Below are 24,775 nucleotides of genomic sequence, written 5' to 3' on the forward strand. Positions count from 1 at the left end.
CTCAACTGTACAGATTATGTCTTTTTGGATTCTAGCCAAATCCTGACAGCTCTGGAAGACTGCGGTGCTGTGACTTTGTGAGTGACTGACCCAGGGGCCTTGGGTCAAACCCTGCAGCACGGGGTCTCAGAGATGCCAAAATGTGGTGGTCACGACACACAGTCACATCGTCACAGTGCTTTGCCTTGGGAAACCCAGAGCACGCCCTGGGGTGATGCCAAGGAATTTTTAGCCATTCTTTTATTAGGCAAACTGTTAAGGTAATAGGTATGGCTAACCAAAACCACCACAAAATCACACGGACATTTATTATAGTGGGTTTTAGAACCAGGTCATGTCAGGAATCAAAATAGATCGTTATGTAATCTCCAGACACACTGATGTTCCAAGAATCATCTCTAAAAAGAATAAGTAGAAGTTATATATGGGTTTAAGCACTTTAAAACTATCTTTAGAACCCTGAGCCTATTATAGAAACTTACTTGGTACAGTTGGGGCAGTTGGCTTAGATTCAAAAGTTTGCCAGGTTAAAAGATTCCCTGAAATAAAAAAAGATAAATTAATAACAAAACCCACAAGCTATGGGTTATATTTTGCTAGTGTACATCCTAATATTTTCCCCCAAAATACAATACATGAAATGTACCAACATGTAGCGACTTGTTACAACAAAGATGCAACAAAGATGCTTAACATAAATCCCTTAAAAGTTAACTTTTTCCTAAAATTATTTTTCAAATATTTATTCTAATTATTCAGGTTTTCCTAGTTATCTGAACTGTAACTATTCCAAGAGAAGTTACAGCCACCCTTTCCAAAACTTGATCTTAAAACAAGGAAAGCAAGTGTCTAGGTCAACATATAGCTCAATCTCATTTTACTGCACTTTATTGTACTTTGAAGATATTGCACTTTTACAAATTGAAGGTTTGTGGCAACACTGCGTTGTCAGGTGACAGCATTTTTAGCAATACAGTATATGTGCATTTTTTAGACATAATGCTATTGTACACTTAATAGACTATGGTATAGTATAAGCATAACTCATATACACTGGAAAATCAAAAAAAATTGTGTGACTCACTGTATTGTGATTACTGGTTGTATTGCAGTGGTCTGCAACTGAACCTGCAATATTTCCAAGACATGCCTGCATTTCTCATGACCCCAGAAACAGGGAGGAAATGCAACCCATACACCCAGTCCCAATTCCCAGTTGGCATCCCTCAAGTAGACAAAAGATGCCCTACTATCTGAGACAGATGGGAACCAAGACTGGGACCACTCAGAAGGCAATCAGGCAGAAGGCAAACTTGATGCTAGGATGGGAGACTCTGTACTTCTGACTCCCAGTCCCGCTTCTAGACCAGTTCCTGAATGTTGTGGAGATGGGTGGCTATCATTACTATTTTCAGTAGGCTGTATATCCCCCCACTATGCTTAGAGCAAACCCTCAACCCCAGCAGACCATAACATAGACTTGCCCATCAAGCCTCCATAGCACTTTAGGCTAATTAAGAGTTTACTATCAATAACAATAGCCAACACTGCTGAGTATTTAACAGGTGCTCTTTTCATGTTTTCCCATTTAATCCTCATAACAAGTCTATGATGTAAATACTACTAATATTCCAGCTTCTGAGCTGAGGAAACTGGGGCAGAGGTTCACAAAGCTACAAAGAGATGGGAGCTGAACCCAGCCTGCCTCTGGACTCTGCGCTTTTAATCCTAAGTCATCTAACTGCACATTCATCCAGGGGTACAGTTACTGAGCATATACTATGTGCATAACAATACTCTGATAAAAAGGACAGGAGACCATTTGATGACAGATTAGGTAATTGAAATTTTTCAACTCTCTGGGTTGTGGTAACAGAGCTCCCAAGTCAAAATAACTAGAGGAACGTCATCTTAGCACCCATGAACCGTCTCAGTCCCACATTCACCAACGTTCAGCGCACGGTTAGGATGGCCCACCTTGCCTTCAGCACTGGGATCCTGGTCCACTTACCTTTGGGTTCACTGACACTGTTTAACGGTTTACTGGTGAACTCCTTAATCTGCAAAGAAGAACAGTCTTTCAGCGATCCATGTTTGAAACTAGACAGGGATGTACTGGATGGTCAACAGATACTCGGCTCAGTAAATGAACCTTTTCACTAAATGCCCCAAAGACACAGGACATGTGGACTTTAATGACATGGAGACAAACGTTTTATAAAAGCAGCATTTGGATTCACCTGCTTCTCAAAGGAATTAGCGAAAGCAATCCTTAGGTGCCTTCACATTTATCCTGAATTTTAACTGAATAAATCTGATTGCTCTATAGTATTTCAAAAATACTTAAAAAAATTATTTTATTGACTTGGACAAACCACGGGGAGTGAGGAGGTGGGAAGATATTCTATCTTCATCTTATCCAACTTACAAATGCTCTAAAGACACGTTCTTAAATAAGTTGCACTTTTTTCAGAAAAATGGTGCCTATATATATATATATATATATATACACCAAAATACCTGCTGTCTCTGAGTGATGATCAGCTCGTTCTGTTCCTGGAGCCTCTGCCCTAGTTCTTCTATCCTTTTCTTATAGAAGACATTACTTGCATTTAGATCGTCTATCATTGAAGTTCGAAGTTTCTCTATATGTGACAGGAGCTGCAAGAAAATGAGGAAGAAAGGCATGCATATGGAACCTGCAAGTAAATTTCTTCTTTCTGCAGTTTGTATGTACACACCTCACCTTCTCACTGGCTTATGTTATCTACACATTGACTAGCTCTCTGATCACCATGTCCCCAGGCCCTGGCTGTTACAAGGGGCTTCATCTCTGTTCCCAGGGAGCTCATGGCCCAAAACAGACAACATTGATCATGTGAATGGCGTAGTGACCCATTACATGAAATCACACAGGGAGGAGCGGGGATAAAGGACCAGGCCACCCACAGAGCAACTCCAACCCCAAGCAGCCCTCACATATTATCCCAGCTGGAAAGCACACTCCCCCAGCCAGAGAGGCCAACTTAATTATTTTATATACCTAGCAGTCTCTGTCCCTTAGCAGGTTTTCAATAAACATTTAGTGAGAAATGGAAGGGGGTTGGGGGTTGAGGAAAAGAGGAAGAGAGGAGGGAGAAGGGTGGAGAGAGGGTGGAAAGGATGGATGGAGGAAGGGAAGAGAAGGAAGGGAAGCACAGGGCAGATAGATCCAAAGATGCACAGATTCATCTCTAGAGGGAATATCAGTTCTGGACAAGAATTGAAGAAAAGGAACTTCCCTGGTGGTCAAGGCTAAGATTCATGCTCCCAATGCAGGGGACCTGGGTTTGACCCCTGGTCACGTAACTAGATCCCACAGGCCACAGCTAAGATCCTGCATGCTGCAAAAGACCCAGCCCAGCCAAATTAATTAACTAAATATTTTTTGAAAAAGAATACAAGAATTTGGTTTCAAAAATTCAAGGAAACATTCTTAAAGCAATTTCAGACGTTGCTTAAAAGGAGGAGAAAAAACCCTTGGTAAATGGCACGAAGCACATTCCAATTCTGTGGCTTGGGAATGGAGACAGGGAAGTGCAGGTCAGAAAAGGCGGGTAACTGTGTTGAGAGGAGCACAGAGAGAGCCTGAAGCAGCATTTCCTAACTGGAGAGGTTCGTTTGTTTTTTAAACAAACACTCAACACGTTTTAAAGGCTAAAACGTTAAGCATATCTTGTTGAATCTACACCACAGCATCATGGATACATATTTTGACTATGTTGTTCAGATGGGGAAACTCAGGTCTAGAGAGGTAAGTAGCTGACCCACATGCAGACAGCTGGAGGAGGGAAGAGCCCAGATCTCAGCTTTCCTGTCTTCCAAGTCCACACTCTCAAACTTAGTGTCTGTGTCATGAGATGTGTTAAGAAATTGTGCATGCGTGCTCAGCTGCCCAGGCTTATTTGACTCTTTGTGACCCTATGGACTGTACACCGCCAGGCTCCTCTGTCCTTGGGATTTCCCAGGAAAGAATACTGGATCGGGCTGCCATTTCCTCCTCCAAGGGATCTTCCTGACCCAGGGATGGAACCCGTGTCTCCTGCATCTCCTGCACTGGCAGACAGATTCTTTACCAATGAGCCACTTGGGAATCCCTATTCACAAGAGTGAACAAGAATGAACCCTAAAATAATGGTAGACTTTGGGGGATAATGAATAAATGAATGAAGTCGCTCAGTCGTGTCTAACTCTTTGCAACCCCACGGACTGTAACCTACCAGGCTCCTCTGTCCATGGGATTTTCCAGGCAATAGTCCTGGAGTGGATTGCCATTTCCTTCTCCAGGGGATCTTCCCAACCCAGGAATCGAACCTGAGCCACCCGGGAAGTCTTTGGGGGATAATGACATATCAATATAGATTCATCAGTTGTAACAAATGTATCACTCTGGTACAGGGTGTTGATAATACGGGAGGCAGTACATGGCGGGGGTGTGGGGGGTGGGGTATTTGGGAACTCTGCATTTCCTCTTCAATGTTGCTGTGAACCTAAAACTACTCTAAAAATAATCTAATTTACATTTAATAGACACATAGCAAAAACCAACAACAAAAAGTTAAAGCTCTCCATCAATACATAGCAGGGTCTTCCCTCTGAAGGGCTGTGTGCTCATATGAGCCCAGACAAACAATAGGTTGAACCAAGTTACAAAGGTTTCCTGGGTAAAGACTAGAAAGAAACCTTACATATCCCAATGGATGCTAACAATCTCAATGACAGGAGAACACTGTCAAGAACCTTCCCCACATTTTCAGAGACCACTGTAAGAGTGCCCCTCCCAAGACAGTCTGGGAAATCCTGAGCAGGAAAGCAGAAGGCGAAGCCAGTAAAAATGTCCAGGGGTCTAGGGGGAGGTTTAGGATCAACAATATGGGGACTCATTGCAGGACCCAAAGAGAAGGAGGACTTAAGAAAAATGATGGGATGGCATCCTTTTGATACTGGAATTAAGAACTGACCAAGAAGGTACAGAAAGAGTCTGCTGAGAGAGGAATGTGCTAGTCTGAAGATGAGGACTAGCCAGAACTTATTTCAAAAAGCTGGTGGCCCTGGAGCTCATTTCTTTTCCTTTTTTAATTAACTAATTCATTAATTTTTGGTTGCAGTGGGTCTTCATTGCTGCAGGAGGGCATTCTCTAGTTGGGGCGAGCAGGGGCTACTCCTCATTGCAGTGCGTGGGTTTCTCATTCCAGCAGCTTCTCCAGTTGTGGACCACGGGCTCTAGGCACGGGGCTTCAGTAGTTGTGGCTCTCGGGCCCTAGAGCCCAGGTGCACGGGCTTAGCTGCCCTGTGGTACATGAAGTCGTCCCGGACCAGGGATCAAACCCGTGTCCCCTGCATTGGCGAGCAGATTCTTATCCACTATACCACCAGGGAAGTCCTAGAGTTCACTTCTTGTGACTTTCTACCACTGCGAGTTTTACATTTTTTTTCTCTACCAGCCACATCACCCCATTCTGCTGCCCTTTTACTACGTGACCATTCCACAACGTCCCAAGCTCTGAGTCTTCTGTTGGGTGGAAAAGGGCATGCCACCATTTACCTGTGGTTCCCTTTGAACTCCTACCACTGCTATTTAAAAACAAAACCAAAAAAAAAAAGACTGCCAAGAATTTAGGTAAAGCAATAAAAAGTTGGCAAACGCAACTTCCCGTAAGCAGAGAAATACAATATGTGCATTGTAGGAACACAGTAGGCACCAATCATGTGGAATAATTGATAGTCAGGTCTCGGGCACAGATTACTAAACCTGAGGGAATTCGCCCCTCTGCTGGGGTTTAGGAGGAATGAAGGGAGAAGCAAGGAGCTTCTGAACAAGCAAAGCCAACAGACGAGGGAGCAGCGTAGCCTGCTGGCAGCACCAAAACTCCCCGCTCCCAGCACACGGGGCGAGGTGCCTCCCTCAGAACCAGACCTTCCCTTCCTCTCTGTCACCACCTGCAGGGGCCAAGTGGAAACATCTACAGCTTACACAGCAGTCTAGCTAGAAAGCCACTGAAATTCCCACAGCTGCCTGGAATGCAAGAGGCTTAAAGGAGCAAGGGCTAAAATCACCTATTAAAAACAAAACCTGAATTTCTGTCCCTAAACCCCTGTGTGCTAAAGAAGCCTTGAAGAATAAAAGTAGGACTTCAAATCGTAAGAGCAGTGGTTCAAACCATGGATCCAAAACACAATGATCTGGGGTCTGCTGCTGTTGTTATTGGTGTTTATTTTTTTCCAAACTCTGCATGTCCCAGACTCACCTGCCGAATGAGTCTCGGGAACTGCTGCCTTAGAGCATCTCAAAGGAAAGATTCAGGGTTCTTACAGAAAAGCAACTGCTCTAAGTTGTCTGTTTCCCTCCCCTGCTGGCTAAGTGCCTCAAGAATGACAGGTGAACAAGGCAGCGGGGCAGATAAGCAGGGACCCAAGGTTAAGAGGATCTGGATTCAAATATCACACTCACACTAACAGAAAGCTCTTTCCACCCACTCTTCTGCCCCCTACAATTAGCATCCCTCTCTCTGCAAAAAAAAAAAAAAAAAAAAAGAAGGCTGAGTGATCCCCTTGTTGGCCACCTATCAACCTTCTGCATTCATTTAGCAAATATTTAGTAGGCCCCTAAGAACGGATGCTTTCAAACTGTGGTGCTGGAGACGACTCTTCAGAGTTCCTTGGACTGCCAGGAGATCAAACCAGTCAATCCTAAAGGAAATCAACCCTGACTATTCATTGGAAGGACTGATGCTAAAGCTGAAGCTCCAATACTTTGGCCACCTGATGCAAAGAGCCAACTCACTGGAAAAGACCCTGATGCTGGGAAAGACTGAGGGCAGGAAGAAAAGTGGGGGGACAGAGGATGAGATGGTCGGATGGTATCACCGACTTGATGGACATGAGTATGAGCAAACTCAGGGAGATGGTGATGGACAGGGAAGCCTGGCATGCTGCAGTCCATGGGGCCTCAAAGAGTCGAACACAACTGAACAACAACAACAAGAACATTTTAGGAACATTATTAGATTCTGGGAATGCAGTGGAGGAGTAAACAGAGCCCTTCCCTCAAAAGGCTAATGATCTGGCTGGAGAGACAGAGAATAAACAAGTAAACTAACAAGCTACTTAAAAAGTGATCAGTCAGAGTTACACTTGTGAAGTGATGAGAATAATTAAGGGAGAGGATCGCTTCCCTGGATGGAGCGGTCTTGGGTGACTTCAAGTGTCTTAAAGGAGGAGAATGAAGGCAGGAGCGATGCTCTCCTATTGGCCTTGAAGAAGTCACAGTCAGGTTGTGAACTGCGGAGCTGAGGGTCTCACTCCACCCTGACTCCCACGGCTGACCATGGGGAACTGCACATTGCCAACCATCTGAACAGGTTTTGAAGAGGCCCCAGAGCCCCAGAGGAGACAGCTCGGCTGACACCTCCAATGCAGCTCATGAAACCCCGAGCAGAAGACCCAGATAAGCCGTGCCTAGACTCCTATCCCATAGAAACTGTGACATACTAAATTTGTAGTAATTTGCAACAGCAGAGAAAACTAGGGCTTTCCTGGTAGCTTAGATGGTGAAGAATCTGCCTGCAATGCAGGAGACCTGGGTTTGATCCCTGGGTTGGGAAGATCTCCTGGAGAAGGGGGGAGTGGGAACCCACTCCAGTACTCTTGCCTGGAGAATTCCATGGAGACAGGAGCCTAGTGGGCTACAGTCCACGGGATCACAAAGAGTAGGACACAACTGAGTGACTAACACTTTCACTTTCGGAGAAAACTAAATCAGAGGGGAAGGAGCCAGCTGCATAAGGAGCAAGGGGAAATACCTCCCAGAAGTAAAAAACCACATGTACAAGGAGAAAAAAGGCTGCGTGTTCTATAAATTACCAGAAGGCCATCATAGCTAAAATAGTAGGTTGAGAGAGAGGATCAGGACGAGCTGAGTAGCCAGGTTGTTCTGTCTGCTCTGCAGAGAGCAGATTACAAGAGGAAGGCTGGAACTGGGAGACTGGATAGACCCAAAAGGGGTTTCCCTTTTGGAAATGCTGGGAGCTCAGTGGAGAAGCAATGGAAGGCATAGAAATGTCCAGAAAAACATGGATATGAGATACTCAGCAGGACCCATCAATAGCCTGGAACTGGGAGTTGAGGAGGAGATGGGAATCAATGTCTGCACTTGAGTGGACGAGGATGCCATCAACCAAAAAGAAAAAGATGTCTGGGAACAAACCCAAGGACCTCATTTTAGACACATCACATTTAAAAAGTTGTGCAGAGGCCGAGTACGAAGCTGGCTATCTCATCTGGAGCTCAGAAGGGTGGCTTAGGTTGGAGAAATGAATTGGGTGTTATATCTACTCATAGGCCAGCCACTATTTTTAACAAACTCTCTCTGTCCAATTGCTGGAGCAATAGAACCATGAGAAATAAGTTTCTGTTGTTTATCAGCCACCCAGTCTATCCTGTTTGCCCAAAAGGGGATACAAAGGGCTATAAAACACATACAATTTAAAGTGAAAAAATAAACAGATGTTTTCCTACCTAAAAATCTCAAATAAATTTATTTTATATTTTTGCACTATTATAAAAGCATCTTAACACTTAAATTTCTGATGTACCTAGCAGAAAGGAAATAGGTGTTACAATTAATTTTTGTTTTCATTAAAATGACTTAAAAAGTGACTTTAATATAAACAATCCTCATTTTTATAGACAGACCTGGAGATACTGTGGATTAAGTTCCAGATCATAGCAATAGAGCCAAATTGCAATAAAATGAGTCGCATGAATTTTTTAGTATCCTACTGCATGTAGAAGTTATGTTACACTACATTGTGGCCCATTAAGTGTGCAATAACATTATGTCTAAAAAACGATATACATATGTTAATTAAAAATACTTTATTGCTAAAAAATGCATCATCTGACAATGCAGGGTTGCCACAAACCTTCAATTTATATAAAACACAATTATCTGCAAAGTGCAATAAAACAAGGTAGGCCTGTATTCAAAACTTAGATTGCCACTCTGTAATGTAGAAAAATTAGAAATATGTATTCAACAATGAAGAAGAGATTAAATAGTTGATGATACATCAATAAGATCATCATGGAGTCATAAAAATAATCACAATTTTGAAGAATATTTTAAAACATAGGAAAATGTTTATGATATATTAAATTAAAATGTATAAAGTTATAGATATAAAGCATAATTTAAAAACTCTGAGACAAATTATATGTATGGGTTTCTATACCTAAAGAAGCACATTTACAGCATCAAAAAGACTGAAGAAATTATAACAAAGCAGTAGCACTGGTTATCTTTGGCACTGGAATTATAAGTAATATAAGTTTTTGTTATACATTTCTCTACAAATTGTTTTCAGTGGACAAATACTATATTATAAAGAGAGCAAATATTCTTTTCAGAAAGACCCACTTTTTATAGGCCAATCATTTCTTAATCTTACCCGGCTCTTTTCTTTCTTGTGTTCTTGATGAAGAGCCTGAACACGAGCTGTCCACTTGCTTTCCTGCAAAACAGTAAAATAGGAGAAATTCAGGTCCAACTATAATAATGACGGGCTTCCCAGGTGTCACTAGTGGTAAAGAACCTGCCTACCAATGGAGGAGAAATAAGGGACGTGGGTTTGATCCCGGGGTAGGGAAGATCCCCCGGAGAAGGGCATGACAACCCACTCCAGTATTTCTGCCTGGAAAATTCCATGGACAGACGAGCCTGGTGGGCTATGTCCATTGGGTCGCAAAGAGTCAGACATGACTGAAGCCACTTAGCATGCTCTCATAATAATGACATCTACTCAGAACGAGAGCTTCTTTTTCAGTGAGTATCTAGGAAACCCAACTATTTGGGTAACATTTTAGCAGCCATTTTTAAAGACGAATACAGTCAGAAACTAATCACACTTGCACCTGGTTTTCACCTTACACGCTGAGGCAGAGGTCAACAAATATTTTTTATTAAGGGGCTAACAGAAAATATGTTAGACTCGGGGGGCCAGATGACTCACTACTACCAGGAATGGGACAACAGCCATAAGTAATATGTGAATGAATAGCCACAGATGATACATAGTAGCAAGGCTGCGTCTTAGTGCTTAGCTGTTCAGTCCAGTCCGACTCTGCAATCCCATGGACTGTAGCCAGCCAGGCTCCTCTGTCCATGGGGATTCTCCAGGCAAGAATACTGGAGTGGGTTGCCATGCCCTCCTCCAGGGGATCTTCCCTACCCAGGTATAGAACCCAGGTCTCCCACATTGCAGGCAGATTCTTTATCGTCTGAGCCACCAGGGAAGCTCTGTGTTTCAATAAAACTTCATTAAAAAAAACCAGGTGTTAGCCTGCCAACCTAAGAAGTCAAAAGGAAACGTCATGGTTTCTAGTCTATAGGTTATGCACTGACAAAGCTCACAGGAAGGCCTCAGACAAATTCACGTGGCACCTGAGAGTTTCATAGCCGAGTCCCTCAACTAGTGAGAGAGCAGCCTGCTGGGAGCAACCAGCAGGACCCAATTCCTGATTCCCTACCGTGTATCTGCACCTCATTGGGCAGCTGCAGCAGGCTGTGTGCGTGCAGGCTAAGTCGCAACAGTTGTGTCCAACTCTGCGACCCCCTGGACTGTAGACCTCCAGGCTCCTCTGTCCATGGGATTTCCCAGGCAAGAATACTGGCATGGGTTGCCATGCCCTCCTGCAGGGGATCTTCCCAACCCAGGGACTGAACCAGTGCCTCTTATGTCTCCTGCATTGGCAGGCGGGTTCTTTACTACTGGTGCTACCAGGCTGGTAGAGGACTAAGAGGCAGGCCCTGCCCTCCCTGGGGGCGGTCGGCGGGGGAAGGTACACATAACAATGGGAGGTTTCCACATAATGGCATGTGGTCAGGTCCAGCTTGGAGGACTGTGGCATGCATTAACCCCGAGGCCCAGGAGAACTTTCCAGAAGAGACGCCATTCCAGCTGAGTAAGTGATGGCGCCTAAAAACTAGGAAGTACATGACAAAGAAAGCTGGAACCAGGCGCTTTTAGGCACTGCTGGTGTGTCAAGGTAAAGCCAAGAATGGTGGGAGATAGCAGGACCAGATGCCCAGGGACTCAAATGGTTCTAGAGTTTGTTCTGTGAAAAACAGGGAGTCACTGAAGGATTTTAGACAGGGTGGTGATGTGTTCAGCCTGGCTGCAATGCAGGAGGTAGATTTGGGGGAGAGAGGCAAGACAAGAAGCTGTGGTTGTAGTCCATATTCACAAACACATCTACTTTTTTAAAAATTTTTAAATTTTGTCTTAGGGTATAGCTGGTTGGGCTTCCCAGCTGGCGCTAGTGGTAAAGAACCTGCCCACCAATGCAGGAGACAAAACAGATGCTGGTTCGATCCTTTGGTTGGGAAGATCCCTTGGAGGAGGGCATGGCAATCCACTCCAGTATTCTTGCCTGGGAAATCCCATGGACAGAGGAACCTGGCGGGCTACAGTCCAGGGGGTCACACAGAGCCGGACACAACTAAAATGACTCAGCACACACACGCAGAACCGTTTAACAATGTTGCGATAGTTTCAGGGGAACAGCGAAGGGACTCAACCATTCACATACACGTATCCATTTTCCTCCAGACCCCCTTCCCATCCAGGCTGCCACACAACACTGAGTAGTTCCATGTGTTATACAATAGGTCCCTGAAAAACACATTTACTTTTTAAAATGATGTAATACTGCTTTTTGAAAAAAAATCATGATTTCATAAGCTTTAATCTGTTTTCTGGCTAAAAAAAGTTCTCCTAAGTCACTGTGACCAAAAGAGCCAGGATGAAGGCCGTACTGATTACTGAGGTTCACTTCCAGATGACTGTAATTCATCTGATATGTGTAAAAGATCATCAGTTCACCAGTGCAGCTTATACGCTCTGAAAACACAGTCTGTGCTTCAAAATGCCTTTCTATGCCTTTCGAAAGTGGGCCTTCATCTGAAACATGAAAAATAACTACTAATAATATAAACTAATTCAAACATATATCATTCGAGGAAAAATTAAACAACTTTGCCAGACGTTCTGTATCCACATCTATTAGTCAATCAGTATCTAATAAAGAAGGCTGAGTGCCAAAGAATTGATGCTTTTGAACTGTGGTGTTGGAGAAGACTCTTGAAGAGTCCCTTGGACAGCAAAGAGATCCAACCAGTCCACCCTAAAGCAAATCAGCCCTGAATAATCATTGGAAGGACTGATGCTGAAGCTGAAGCTCCAACACTTTGGCCACCTGATGTGAAGAACTGACTCATTTGAAAAGACCCTGATGCTGGGAAAGATTGAAGGCAGGAGGAGAAGGGGACAACAGAGGATGAGATGCTTGGATGGCATCACTGACTCGATGGACATGAGTGTGAGTAAGCTCCAGGAGTTGGTGATAGACAGGGAAGCCTGGCATGCTGCAGTCCGTGGGGTTGCAAAGAATCGGACACGAGTGAGTGACTGAAGTATCTAATGAACATCTATTATGAATTACACATGCAATAGGAGACAAGAAAAAAAGAATTAGCCACTGTTACCATCACTGAAAGAGACACTTTTTCTTAGATGCTGTCACCTATAAATTACCTCAACAAGAAAAATCAGTAGTCACCCACTTCTACATACCTGATTGTCAAGTAGCTGCATCACATTTTGGAAATCCTGGGGATGCTGTGGACGTTCTTCTTTAAACTCATGTGCATCTTTTAGCGTGCCTATGTTAGACTTGATCTGCATATTGGACTTCTGGATTTCTGACAATTGCTATAAAAGAGAAGTAAAAATCACTGGTAAAAATGTTCATACTTCTATAAGACTGAAGCAGAGGGCCTCCCTGGTGGCTCAGTGGTAAAGAATCCACCTGCGAATGCAGGAGACGCGGGTTCAATCCCTGATCCGTGAAGATCCCACATGCCGCGGAGCAACTAAGCCCGTGCGCCACAACTATTGAGCCCGTGCTCGAGAGCCTGGGAGCCGCAACTCCTGAGCCCACAGGCCACAACTACCGAAGCTGGCGTGTCTTAGAGTCCATGCTCTGCAACAAGAGAAACCACTGCAATGAGAAGCTTGAGCTTCATAGCTAGAGCATAGCCGCAGCTCTCCGCAGCTAGAGAAAAGCCTGCAGAGCCACGAAGACCCAGCACAGCCAAAAAAATAATGTTTTTAATTTTTAATTAAGAAATAAAGACTGAAACAGAGAACAAAATTGGGGAGCCGGTAGCCATACATTAAATCTGACTATCCTACAAGACACTCATCGTGCTTCTCTTCACAGTGGTTTTCCTGTTTTACTTCTTCCAATAAAAGAATATGCACAGGGTGAAAAAGGGAAAGGAAAACCTAACCTTCTAATCTTAGGCGATGGGTGATGGGCAGGTGAACAGTTACCAGAAACAGGAATTGGGTGCAGTTGATAGACTGGGTGATTTAGTGAGGCGGCCAGAAGGGGGCGACAGAGGATGAGATGGTTGGAGGGCATCACCAGCTCCAAGTTTGAGCAAGCTCCAGGAGATGGTGCAGGACAGGGAAGCCTGGCATGCTGCAGTCCACGGTGTCGCAAAGAGTCGGGCACGACTGAGCAACTGAACAACAACAACTGTCCAAGAGCTCTGATGCTCAGACCCAAGGGAGGTGATGTGGGGACACCTGAACCAAAAGGGAGCTGCCTGAAGGAAGCCCTACAGAAAAGACACAGTGAGCCACCCCACGTTAACTTCCCCTCAACTTTTCATCTGCAAATTACAACTTACGGAAAGGTTGAAAGGACAGTACAATGAACATCCATTTCACTGCCACCAATAGCTAACTAACCCTGGGCCACATTTGCTTTATAGACAGCGGCTGGCAAACTTTTTCTGTAAAGAGCCAGATAGCATTTGACTTTGGAGACACGTAAGGTGTCACAGCGACTCAACTCCATGGCGGCAGCACAGAAGCTCCATAGAGAAAGTGTAGAGGAAACCACACAGCTGTATTCCAAAATACTCTCTTGTAGACACACCGGAAGGTCAATTGATACCATTTTCATGTCATGAAATATATTTGCTTTTGACTTTGTTCAGCCACTTTAAAGGGTAAAAACCTTTCTTAGATCAAGGGCCATACAAAATCAGGTAGTTTGCTAGATTTGGGTCCCAAGTCACAGTTTGCCCATCCCCATGAGAGGGTTCAGGGCGTTTTAGGGAAGGATCTTCGCAGTTTTCCCAAACTACCCCTCTGTTTCAGTTTATAAAACATGTTGCCCCTAGAGGGAGCTCAAGAATCTTCCCTGGTCTCCTTTGCTTCCCTGGGACCAAGGCTGCTCCCACAGGGAAGAGGGAGGGGCTGCATTTAATCACATCCAGCTCATCCACCTCACTCAGACTGAACAGGCCTGTCTTTCTGGGTCAGCTTCTTTCTCCCACATTGGGGATCTGTGTCATTCTTTCTAGACAGTTCCTTTGGAACTTTGGAAAGCTCCAAAAGTTGGGGAAGGGGTTATGGTTTCAGGTTATCCAAACCTAATGAGTTAAGCAAGAGGGCCCTTCTCTGATCTGACCCAAATGTACCAAGTGTTCTGCACTGGGGTTTGGGGCCAGAGCTCCTGCTCTTAAGGACTTGCTCTGTTTTCCACATGCCCGAGCTCCCTAGGCTCTCAGGGAGGACGGGAGTCTGGGCCAGGGCACGATAAAGGAACTTGTGGGTCTGAGGGCCACATTGCCACTGTTATGCCACCTCTAAAGGCCACAACTCTGTCGATGCTATGAGGACTCCTAGGTTTAATACTCACATATTCTAATGCTGAGTTCTTAGAAGTCAGTTCTTTAAACTCCTTCATAAACATTTCCTTGACTTTTTCCATTTCATCAACTAGTTTCTCCTTTTCTTCTTCTTTCCATCTATCGAATAACTTCAGAAATTCTTCCTCTTTTGTTTTCTGCATTTCATATTCCTGAAATTGATTTAATACATGGCTTTAAAAGCTCTGACATGAAGCAAGCCTGCAGAATTTTAAATAAATGGGCACAGCTTCACCTCACATGGGTCGGTGAGACTTGCAAATTTCAGTTAGGCCTTTCTTGTTTTGTTGCAAAAAACACTGCGTATAAAGGGAGGTCTGTGCACAATGATTTTTCCCAAACCAGAGGCAGCACATAGCATCCTTTTGTCCTTACATCTCTTAAAGTATAAACACAGAGGTCCAAAGTCTCAAAACTTCCTAGAGACTATACAATCTTCCAAGACTGAATCATGAAGAAACCGAAAATCCAAACAGACCAATAAGGAGGAGAGACTGAATCAGTAATCAAGAGAAACTCCCAATGAAGAGAAGTTCAGGACCTGATGGTTTCACTGGTGAACTCTACTGAATATTTAAAGGGAATGAACCCCTATCCTTCCCAACACATCACTGCTTCAGAATTCAGCCTCATACCTTAGAGAGCCTGACTGCGTGGGCATGCTGTGCAGCCTCTAGCTGAGACTTGGTGAGCTGCAGCTGCTCCTTCAACATGTCGATCTCACTTTGGAGCTTGTCCGTCTGAGCCCTTGCCTTATACTCTGTTGTAACAGAAATATCGTTAAAATACCATCTCTTAGAAGCCCATTGGAAAACTTACAGGGTACAGTGCTACTAATAAGACAAAGACAAAGGAAACTGCTTTTCCTTGGGATATTACTCTTTTTCATGCTGCACGAGCCAACTTTACTCTTTACTTTGTATTTTCAGCCCTTTGCATCATTGGGCACCGAATTATTTTTAAGCAGATTCTTTCAGCCACTGGGTTGAGGTTGGACTAACCCTGCAGAGGCAGGGTGAGAGCCCGTTCAGGGAGCAAAGGAATAATCCTGGGCTCTTCTCCAAGACGCCTGTCTCAATCAGAGAAAGGAAATCAACAGCTTCAACTGCAGATACCTCAATATTGAAATCTCTATGGTCACCATCTTTCTGGCTCCCACGGAACTCTCCTGAACATGTCATCAGTGCTCAGACAAGCAGAGGCCGGCACTCAAAATGCAAACTTGGGCCACAACCCATCCACGGGGCAAAAATGAACTACTGAGAAGTTGTAAAAGGAAGCAACAAGTGAAGGGAAGAACACTTATGTTCATGTACTTACATGCAGATGTACACATGACTGAATGGATATACATGTGTCTGTGAGTGTAGACATGAAAGGTATGGAAACCAAAGTAGAAAGTCAGAATCTCAAAGATGACCTGAAGAAATAATACTCATTTCAGAGTCTGAAATACTCTCTGAAACGAGTATGAGATAGAATAAGATACTGAAACAGAAGAGAAAGAAGGTCAGTTTCACACTGAAGAATGATAGGTTAATTTAAAATATATTTAATCTTCCCAATTTCTCCAATATACTGTTAAACTGTATCCATGATTAATGGCTTACAAGTGGAATTTTATGCTATTCATATTGTTTATACAAAGCTCAGCTGTCTCCTAAATAAATCTTTCAGAAATAGGCAGAAATGGAAACAAGCCCAAAAGGGAGGGAAAAGCAGGTACAGGTAGTGAGTAACAAGCTAGAAGTATAAACGTCCAGGTACCAAAAACATTCAGATCATAATGAGCATTTCCATGGGTTACTGTAGCAATCTGTAGAGTTGCTCTGATCTGCTCATGGAGAAACAGGCCTTGCATTCTTCGCTTCTGAGAACATTTAGATTAGTTGCAAACCTGGTTCCTTCCAAGCCACAGAGCCCCTCCCCTCTTCTGTTCCTTCAATTAGCCCCTCTAGGCACTGGTTAATTCACACTGGCACCCAAACACATCTTAGTATCTCTCACTGCAAATAAGACAATAATCTTCCCTTGGTCCCACTTTCCCTCCAGATACTGCCTCCTGTCCCTGCTTTCTCTCCCAGCAAACGTTACTGAAATAAATGGCTGTAATCGACATGACTGCTTCCTTGCCGGATCCTCAGCTCAGCTCACTCCACTCCAGCTTTTGTCCCCAGCAGTTTGCTGCCGCAATGTCAAGGCCACCAATGGCCATTTGGTCACTTCTTGGTCTTTATCTCACTCTGTGCCTCAAGATCATTGGGGGTCACTGCCTCCTCCTTGAAACCCTCATGCCCCTTGGTTTCCATGACAACACTCTCTCCACTTCCCTCCTGCCTCCATCACTGCAATTTCTCACTGTCAGCTGCTCCTCCTGGGCTCCTAGTGGGGGGCTGGCCCTGAGTTGTCTTCTCTTTTTAAGTGACCTCATCCAGCCCAGTTCTGCTAACTTCTCCCAGGTTTTTATCTCCAGCCTGGGCCTCTACCTTGACCTCCAGCATCCTCACATGCATGGCGACTATATGTGTGACTTGAGTGTACCCAGAGCCAACCCAAATTCCCCATCCTTCTTCCTCCCTTAATGTGCTCCTCTCCTGGTCCTCCCCTCAGTAAACATGATAACCATTCACCCATTTCTACAGGACAGAAGCCCAGGATCATCTCTACTTCATCTCCAGCTCCCATGTGGAGTCATATGGCTGTGGGCTCTGTGTCCAGAATAAATCCTCTCCATCTCCACGTCTCCCACCTCCCGTCCTGGTCCGGCTGCCGCCTTCTCTCCCCTGGGATACCTGTTGCAGCCTCCTCACGCTTCAACCTGCTTCCACCTCTGTCCCTACCGTCTGTTCCCTGCCCACTAGTAGATGGGTCATGTAAAGTTACAAATTGGAGGCAATTCCATGGGCATCGCATGGTTAGGACTTGGTGCTTTCACTGGCAGTGCTTTGGATCCCTGGTCAGGGAACTAAGATCCCATAAGCTGAGTGGCTCAGCCAAAAAAATATAAAAATACCAGTCCAAATTACATCATGTCCCCACCCCTTCAACTTGAAATCCTCCAGCGGCTTCTCATTATGCTGATTAAATTGCCCACATTCCTAACCAGGGCATTTGAGGCCCTACATGACCTGGCCCCTTCCTAGCCCACCTCTGCTCACTCTGCTCCACCAAACTTTTATCTGTTCCCTAAACACACCGGCCTGCACCGCCCCCCAAACACAGCTGACAGCGAGAATTCCCTTTGCCTGAGATCTTCATTTCCTAGATTTCCTGCATGCCGGGATCCCCTCATCATTCTGGCTTCTGATCAAATATCACCTCCTTAATGAGGCCTTGGCTGACCACCAGGAGTCACTCTCAGTCCCATTCTCCTACTTTATTTTCTTCATTGCACTTGCTGCCACTTGGAAACATCGCTCATTTGTTTAGACGTGACTCCTCCATCCCCTCTATTAGGATGTAAGAGAGCCAGACAGGGTCTGTTTTGCTTATGGCTGCATCCTTGAGCCCTAATGCAGTGCATGGCACATCACAGGGGATCAATATTCACTTAATGAGTGTTCAAACAAGGACTATGACACTTTCTTTTAAAAGGATTGAGAGATGCTTTGGACCATGTCTCGCTGAAAAAAGAAAAAGCTACCAGAAATAGTATCTTTATTATAGGGCTAAAGAAAATAGCTCTCTGAAGCAGAGCTCACTACTTACCAAGATGCGAATCTTCAGGGTGACGGCGCTGAATATGACTTTGTAGGAAAGCTTGGTTCATAAAGGCCTTGTCACAAAAATGACACTGAAAAGAAGAAAGCAATGAATCCAAGTGTCTCTAACAAGTGCCCTTCCACCTAATTTGAATTAAAATCTGAGTACCTGAAGCACTCCCTTTTGGGGGCTTTTCCGCAAGAGATACCAGCCTGGCAACTGATGCTGAAAGCATAACTAAAAAGACATTTACAACCGGGGTGCTCTTCCCAAACTGAACACATGCCAGTGAAAACCATCTCAGTTAACGGAGCCCAACATGGTGGTTTCTGGAACCCTTGAGGCTGCTCCCGTTACACAGCTGGTTCCCAGCCCACCATCACCAACTTGTCCGTGACACTCCAGCCATGCCAGCCTTCTTCCTGTCCCTTACGCAGGCCAGCTTCAGACACTCTGCACTGGCCAGTCCCCCGCCTGAATTTTCCCCAGACTTTCCCGCGAAAGTCTGGCTCCTTCCCAACATTCGAGATGTCATTCATGGAACATCTTCCATGCTGGGGCTGTGCCGCACATCCGTAAGAAATCTTCCTGGATACGCTCCCTGTCAGGCACTGTCTTTTTGCATCATTGTCCATCTCACCACTTACTATTATCAAGTTTAGTTACTTCCTTTGCTTCTTATCTCCTGTCCAGTTCCTCTAGGATCTAGAATGTCAGCTTCCTGAGAGTATGAACTCTCTTCTCTTTATTCACAGCTTTATCCCCAGAGCCCAGCATTAACAGATCACTGATTACATGCTTAGGAATATTTGGCCTCCTAAGATGAACTTACTGAAAAAAACCAATCTTGCCAATATCTCTATTCTCTACTTTTTAACATAATTTTTAAACAAATAACAACAAAAACCAATCAACTTGTTCATCTATATCCTTCCCCAGGACTATTCTTAGTAAATCCTGGATATCATGTATTTCATCCGTCAATATTTCAGAATCTATCTCCAAAAGGATTTTCTTTTAACACGATTATAATATTATCATCCCACCTTTTAAAATGTGTAAATTCCTTAATTATTGACAAATAGCCAACCAATTATTTTTTTCCCAATATTTCACACATTGCCTTAGAAAACATTTTTGCATTTTTTTAAAAAAAATAATTATTTTTATTATTTATTTGACTGTACCAGGTATCAGTTGTGGCATGTGGAATCTAGTTCCCTGACAAGGGATGGAACCTGGGCCCCCCACATTGGGAGCACAGGGTCTTAGCCAGTGGACTACCAGGGACATCCTTTGCACTTTGTTTTGAATCAGGACCCAAATAAAGTTATATCTTGCAATTAGTTGTTTTGTCTCTTAATTCTCTGCTAGTCTATAGGTTGAACCTCCAGCTCTCTTTTCCTTATAACTTTCTTGATAAAGAAAATGAACATTTGTCCTGCTAAGTTTCTCTCAGTCTGGATTTTGCTGCTTCAATCCTACTGTGCTATTTACATGCTTTCCTCTTCAGGTTTTGCCTTAGGCTTATTCATTATAATTATATCACAAATACATAGATTACAGGTAACCACAGCTCACTATGGAGAAGCCCCCACAGATATCAATGTCCACTTGTCAGATGTTATTTACTAAGCCTTCCTCATGCTATTGGAGAAGGAAATGGCAAGCCACTCCAGTATTCTTGCCTGGAGAATCCTAAGGACAGAGGAGACTGGAGGGCTACAGTCCATGGGGTCGCAAGAGTCGGACACGACTTAGTGACTAAACCACCTAAACCGACCACCTCATGCTTACATGCATTATCTCATGGGATTCTGCTACTAGGGCTCTTGTTTTCCAGATGAGGAAACTAAGGTTTAGAAGTTAAATGACTTGTGCAGAGGAATAGCTGGGATTCAAACCCAAGTAGAATAACTCTGGAGTTGTCACCCTAAATGCTCTCACAGCTCAAGAGCCCCACAAAGAGACCACGGCAAGTCACTTAATAGAGGGCAGAGTGTACCTACACTAAATACACTAAGTAGGAAAAGGTGGTGTGGTCTTTCCTTCCTCTTCTTGGCCACCCCCTGGGCACGCCATACAGCTACCACTACCACTCAGAGGGTCTGTTGAGTGGTCAAGAGTTGGCAGGTTCCACTCATTTGATAGAAGTGTGCCATTAGTTTATTATCCTCATATATCATTAACATTTTACAGTCTTCTTTTACTAACAGCTGTTTCTATGATAACCAAAAGAATGAAAAAATGTTTATAAACATAAAATTTTTATGTTACAGGTTTTAATGTTTCACTGCTTAACATCAAAGTCAGTTGCACTTTATTTAAAGGTTTTAAACAGAACCCATTCTATCCATTTTACAATAATATATTTCTAGAGAACCATCTCGGCACTATTTATCAATATTTAGTTTTTAAATAGCATTTATGAAACAAATAGGCAATTATTGATATCTGGGATCGTTGATGATTTCATCTAGGGGTTGTGTACCCAAGGCTAAACATGAAGACTTTCTAACAGGATTCTTTCCTGGCAGTTCACCTAGTGTAAGTACACTTCTCCCAAGGCTCCTATTGGGATGGTCCTGAGGACAATTCATCACACTGCTTTCTGCACCCACACTCATTTCTCTACACTCTCTCCTGCTTTGGCTCCACCATTCCCTAAATCCACTAAGGCCTGTTCAGTCCTATTTAGCCAAAATGACTGGGTGTGAAATCAGTCTCTGTCAGTCTATTGCCTACTTTGATATCTTCAAGCATTCTTCCTTTCTGCACCTAATTCATAAAAGATACATACACTGACTTCATTACACTCAAAAATGACAATATTTATCTTGGGCTCAAGAACAAACAGCTGGAGATTAAGAACAAAAAGACAAGAATTTTAAAACAGTGCTGTTATACTAGCAAGTATTCTTCTTCTCAGAAAATATATACATTGAAATATTTAGGACTCTGCAACTCACTGCCAGACGGCTTAACAGTAATAGCATGGTACAGAGACAGAGGAAATAAAGCCAGTGTGGCAAATGCTAATAATTGGTGGATTTAGTTGAAGGGTATAAGAAGTCTTAGCACTGTTCTTGCAATCTTCCTGTAAATTTTACAACATTTCAAAATTTAAAAATGAGGAGGGGGCGGAAATCCACAAGATGCAAGTATTCCATATCATTGCTGTTGGGGCCCAACCTCAACAACAATTTGCACCTGGTTTATTTTTCATTACACCTGTTAGGAGGAGGAAACAGCTTCTTGAACCACCAGCTTTTAGATAATTCAATAAAGCATTGCAGACAAGGCTGCTCGTTAAATTATTAACCCTGTGTTAGTCTGCACAAGATAATGAGCCATGTCATCTGTTAGTTAAAAGTACTCTTTCGCTTAAAGAGTACTTTCTCCTGATTTAAACAAATCTTAAACAAACACAAAGGGCAGAGCAATAGGAAAGGACTCTCAATATCCCAGCCAGTAGGCACTGAGGGTTTTACTGGCCAATCACGAGGCAGCGTCCCACCTGGTAATAGCTGGCTTTGGCCTCGATCATCAGCTGCTGGGTGGAGATCAACTTCTTCCTGCGTTTACACTCTTCCTTGAGCAGCTTGATCTCGCCGGCCTGCTTGGTGAGGAGCTTCTTGCTGTGCTCGCCTTCGGCCAGGCTCCGGCGCAGCCGCTCCTCCAGGCCGTGCAGCTGCGAGGTGAGGAACTCCTGGGAGTGCAGCAGGTACTCGATGGTGAGCTGCGCCAAGCGGATGAGCTTCAGCAGCACCGGGTCCACGCCCGACTGGCAGTGTGGGCACTTCTCGTCCTCCAGCTTGCAGAAGGTGATGTTCATGATGTTCTCCTGCAGCGTGAGCACGTCCACGGCGCCCGCCACCTTGTCCACGTCGATGGCGCTCAGCCGCCGCCAGTCCACGCTCTCCAGCCGCGGGCGGAACTGGAAGAAGGGCAGGGGGCCCGACGCCGCGCTTGGGGGGCCACAGGCCATGGCGGCCCCGCCCGCCGCGGCCGCTGCGGAGGCGTCGGGTGCCTCCAGGCCGCCGGCGGCGGCGAGCGGGTAGTAGACGTGCTTCTGAAAGGGCTGCGGGAAGGAGAGAGAAGCAGGGGGAGGCGGAGGGAGCTGGGGGTCCCGCCGTCCCCCACATCGTTCCCCCTACCCCACCCCGCCGCATCCGCAGGCGGGCATCCCCGGGTTCCCGGCTCCTTACCATGCTTGGAAGCAAATCCGCCGCCTCCGCTGGCATCGGGGGAGGGGGCAGTCCCGTCTTCCCGGCCCGGGCCGCCGCCGCCCCACCCCTCGGGAGCGGGAGAAGGCCGGGTCCTGGCGGCGGCGGCCTAAGGTCTGGGCGTCCAGGCCGTTGCTATGGCAGCGCCCCGGGCGGGCACCTGGAGCGAAGTGCGAGGCGGCCAGCGCGCGGTCAGCGGGCGCCCAGAGTCCTGCGGTATCAGAGGAGAAGTCGTCTTGGACCCCAGAGGACAGCGGACCACCCCTCCAGGGGACACACTTCCCGGTTCCCCAGACACCACCCTCCAAGTCCCTAAGGCTTGGGGAACCACATCCTAGCCGCCAGCCTCTGACTCTCGCCTTAGGTTTTGGGATGAGAAATAGCCATTCATCCTCATCTTTCACACGCAGCTCAGAAAAACGTTAAGCCACAAACCTTTGTAAAAATCAGTGGGATGGAGGGGGGCTGGCTGCCAGAGGGCATAAAGACACTTTGGGGGTATAATAAAAAATGTTCTCTATTCTGATTGGGCTGTTGATATAACCCAGGGATATATATACATTGGTCAAAACTCATTGAATGGTACACTGAATATTAAGGGTCCATTTTGTATAGTATACTTAATAGTTGTTTTAAGAATTAAATTTATAGTGTAGTCAATTATATTTGATGGAGCATGTGTGTATTAGTCCTTCAGTCGTGCCTGACTCTTTGCAATCCCATGGGCTGTAGCCTGCCAGGATCCCCTGTCCATGGGATTCTCCAGGGAAGAAGACTGGAGTGAGTCGCTATTCCCTTCTCCAAGAGATCTTCCTGACCCAGGGGTCAAACCCAGGTCTCCTGCATTGCAGGCAGATTCTTGACCGTCTGAACCACCAGGAAAACTCTTACCAACCAGAGAACTTCCCAGAATGTGTAATACTTTACTTGTCTTTCCAAAAGGATACATTTTCAAAACAATTATATAGAGGGGAAACTTTATAGGGCCCTGGTATTTACCTTACAAACTTGTGCGGCAGCTGCATTCTGTTTTCTGGAGGGGCTAAAATATTTCTAGCAGCAACCTGTAGACCTCAGGCCTCTCATTCTCCAGGTCTTCTGGGGGCTGCCTGAGATGCATGAACTGAGGAAAAGCCAGCCATCCCTCAGTCCACCAGGGAGTCCCTGTTTGGACCAACCATCAGGAAAATTTCTGTCTTTCCTAACAGCCAAAGAACAGAAGAAAGGAAAATACAGTTGAGAGTAACTGGAAGCAACGTTGTAATATCAACCATTTCTAGCCCTTTCTAAACACTGAGAACTACAAATAAGTCCACAGGAAAGCATCCAAAAATTTAAGCATCCACTTCATAAGACTTCACAGAAACCATACATCCCAATAATTTTGAATTGGATTTTTGGGGGCAAAAAGAGCTAGTACCAATTCACTGCAGCCAGCATACAAATCTTACAGATCTAGCTTCAGGGTCTGATTCTTCCACGTGCAGACCTAGAACAAGTTATATCAGCCCTAGGCCTCAGTTTCCCAGTCTGCTTAAAAGGCGTCAGGACACCAACCTGGCAGGTCTAGATACCGTGGACTCCATCCACTGGGCTGCAGGATCCGCGGGAACAAGGGCGGTGGTCTCTCTTGCTCACCGTAATATCCCCAGCACCTAGTATACGTCAGGCAGAGAAAAGGTGTTAAGAATTTGCCAAAAGGACACGTGGATAAAGGATGATCCGAATGAATTAGGCGCTTGGTTAGGTAAGACGTCAGCTCCCGGCCCCTGTCCCTCGTATTTCCTGTGCCTCTGGACCGTTAGGGGAATTCACCCGGGCTCTGGGTTCAAGCCCTTGGAAATTAAGGTGGGGGTCTCTCCGCGCGCTCCCTCTGTATTCGGGGGAGGAGGTGCGCGGGGCCCCGAGGCGCTCATCTCCACTCCCCGCCACCAGCCTGGCCCCGAGGGCCGCGTGGTTGGCCACGCTGGCCCCTAGGCTGAATCTGAATCGCAAGATGGCCGGAACAGGAAAGAAGGGGGAC

At 45.1% G+C, this 24,775-nt stretch overlaps 1 protein-coding gene across 1 annotated transcript in view; it reads right to left on the reverse strand.

Annotated features, from left to right (window-relative positions):
- Positions 1 to 22,770, reverse strand: part of LOC128057774 (cilium assembly protein DZIP1-like) — a 46,263-nt gene extending 23,493 nt beyond the window's left edge. The window contains exons 1-10 of the mRNA XM_052650276.1: positions 22,735 to 22,770; positions 22,044 to 22,607; positions 18,533 to 18,617; positions 15,460 to 15,584; positions 14,815 to 14,976; positions 12,672 to 12,809; positions 9,489 to 9,551; positions 2,521 to 2,661; positions 2,012 to 2,060; positions 483 to 539 (exon numbers count right to left, since the gene is read on the reverse strand). Of these exons, the coding sequence (XP_052506236.1) occupies positions 483 to 539; positions 2,012 to 2,060; positions 2,521 to 2,661; positions 9,489 to 9,551; positions 12,672 to 12,809; positions 14,815 to 14,976; positions 15,460 to 15,584; positions 18,533 to 18,617; positions 22,044 to 22,607; positions 22,735 to 22,770 (1,420 nt within the window). The remainder of the gene's footprint in view (positions 1 to 482; positions 540 to 2,011; positions 2,061 to 2,520; positions 2,662 to 9,488; positions 9,552 to 12,671; positions 12,810 to 14,814; positions 14,977 to 15,459; positions 15,585 to 18,532; positions 18,618 to 22,043; positions 22,608 to 22,734) is intronic.
- Between the last annotated feature and the right edge of the window lie 2,005 nt (positions 22,771 to 24,775).

This window comes from Budorcas taxicolor, chromosome 12, assembly GCF_023091745.1.
Source record: "Budorcas taxicolor isolate Tak-1 chromosome 12, Takin1.1, whole genome shotgun sequence".
Lineage (NCBI taxonomy): Eukaryota > Metazoa > Chordata > Mammalia > Artiodactyla > Bovidae > Budorcas > Budorcas taxicolor.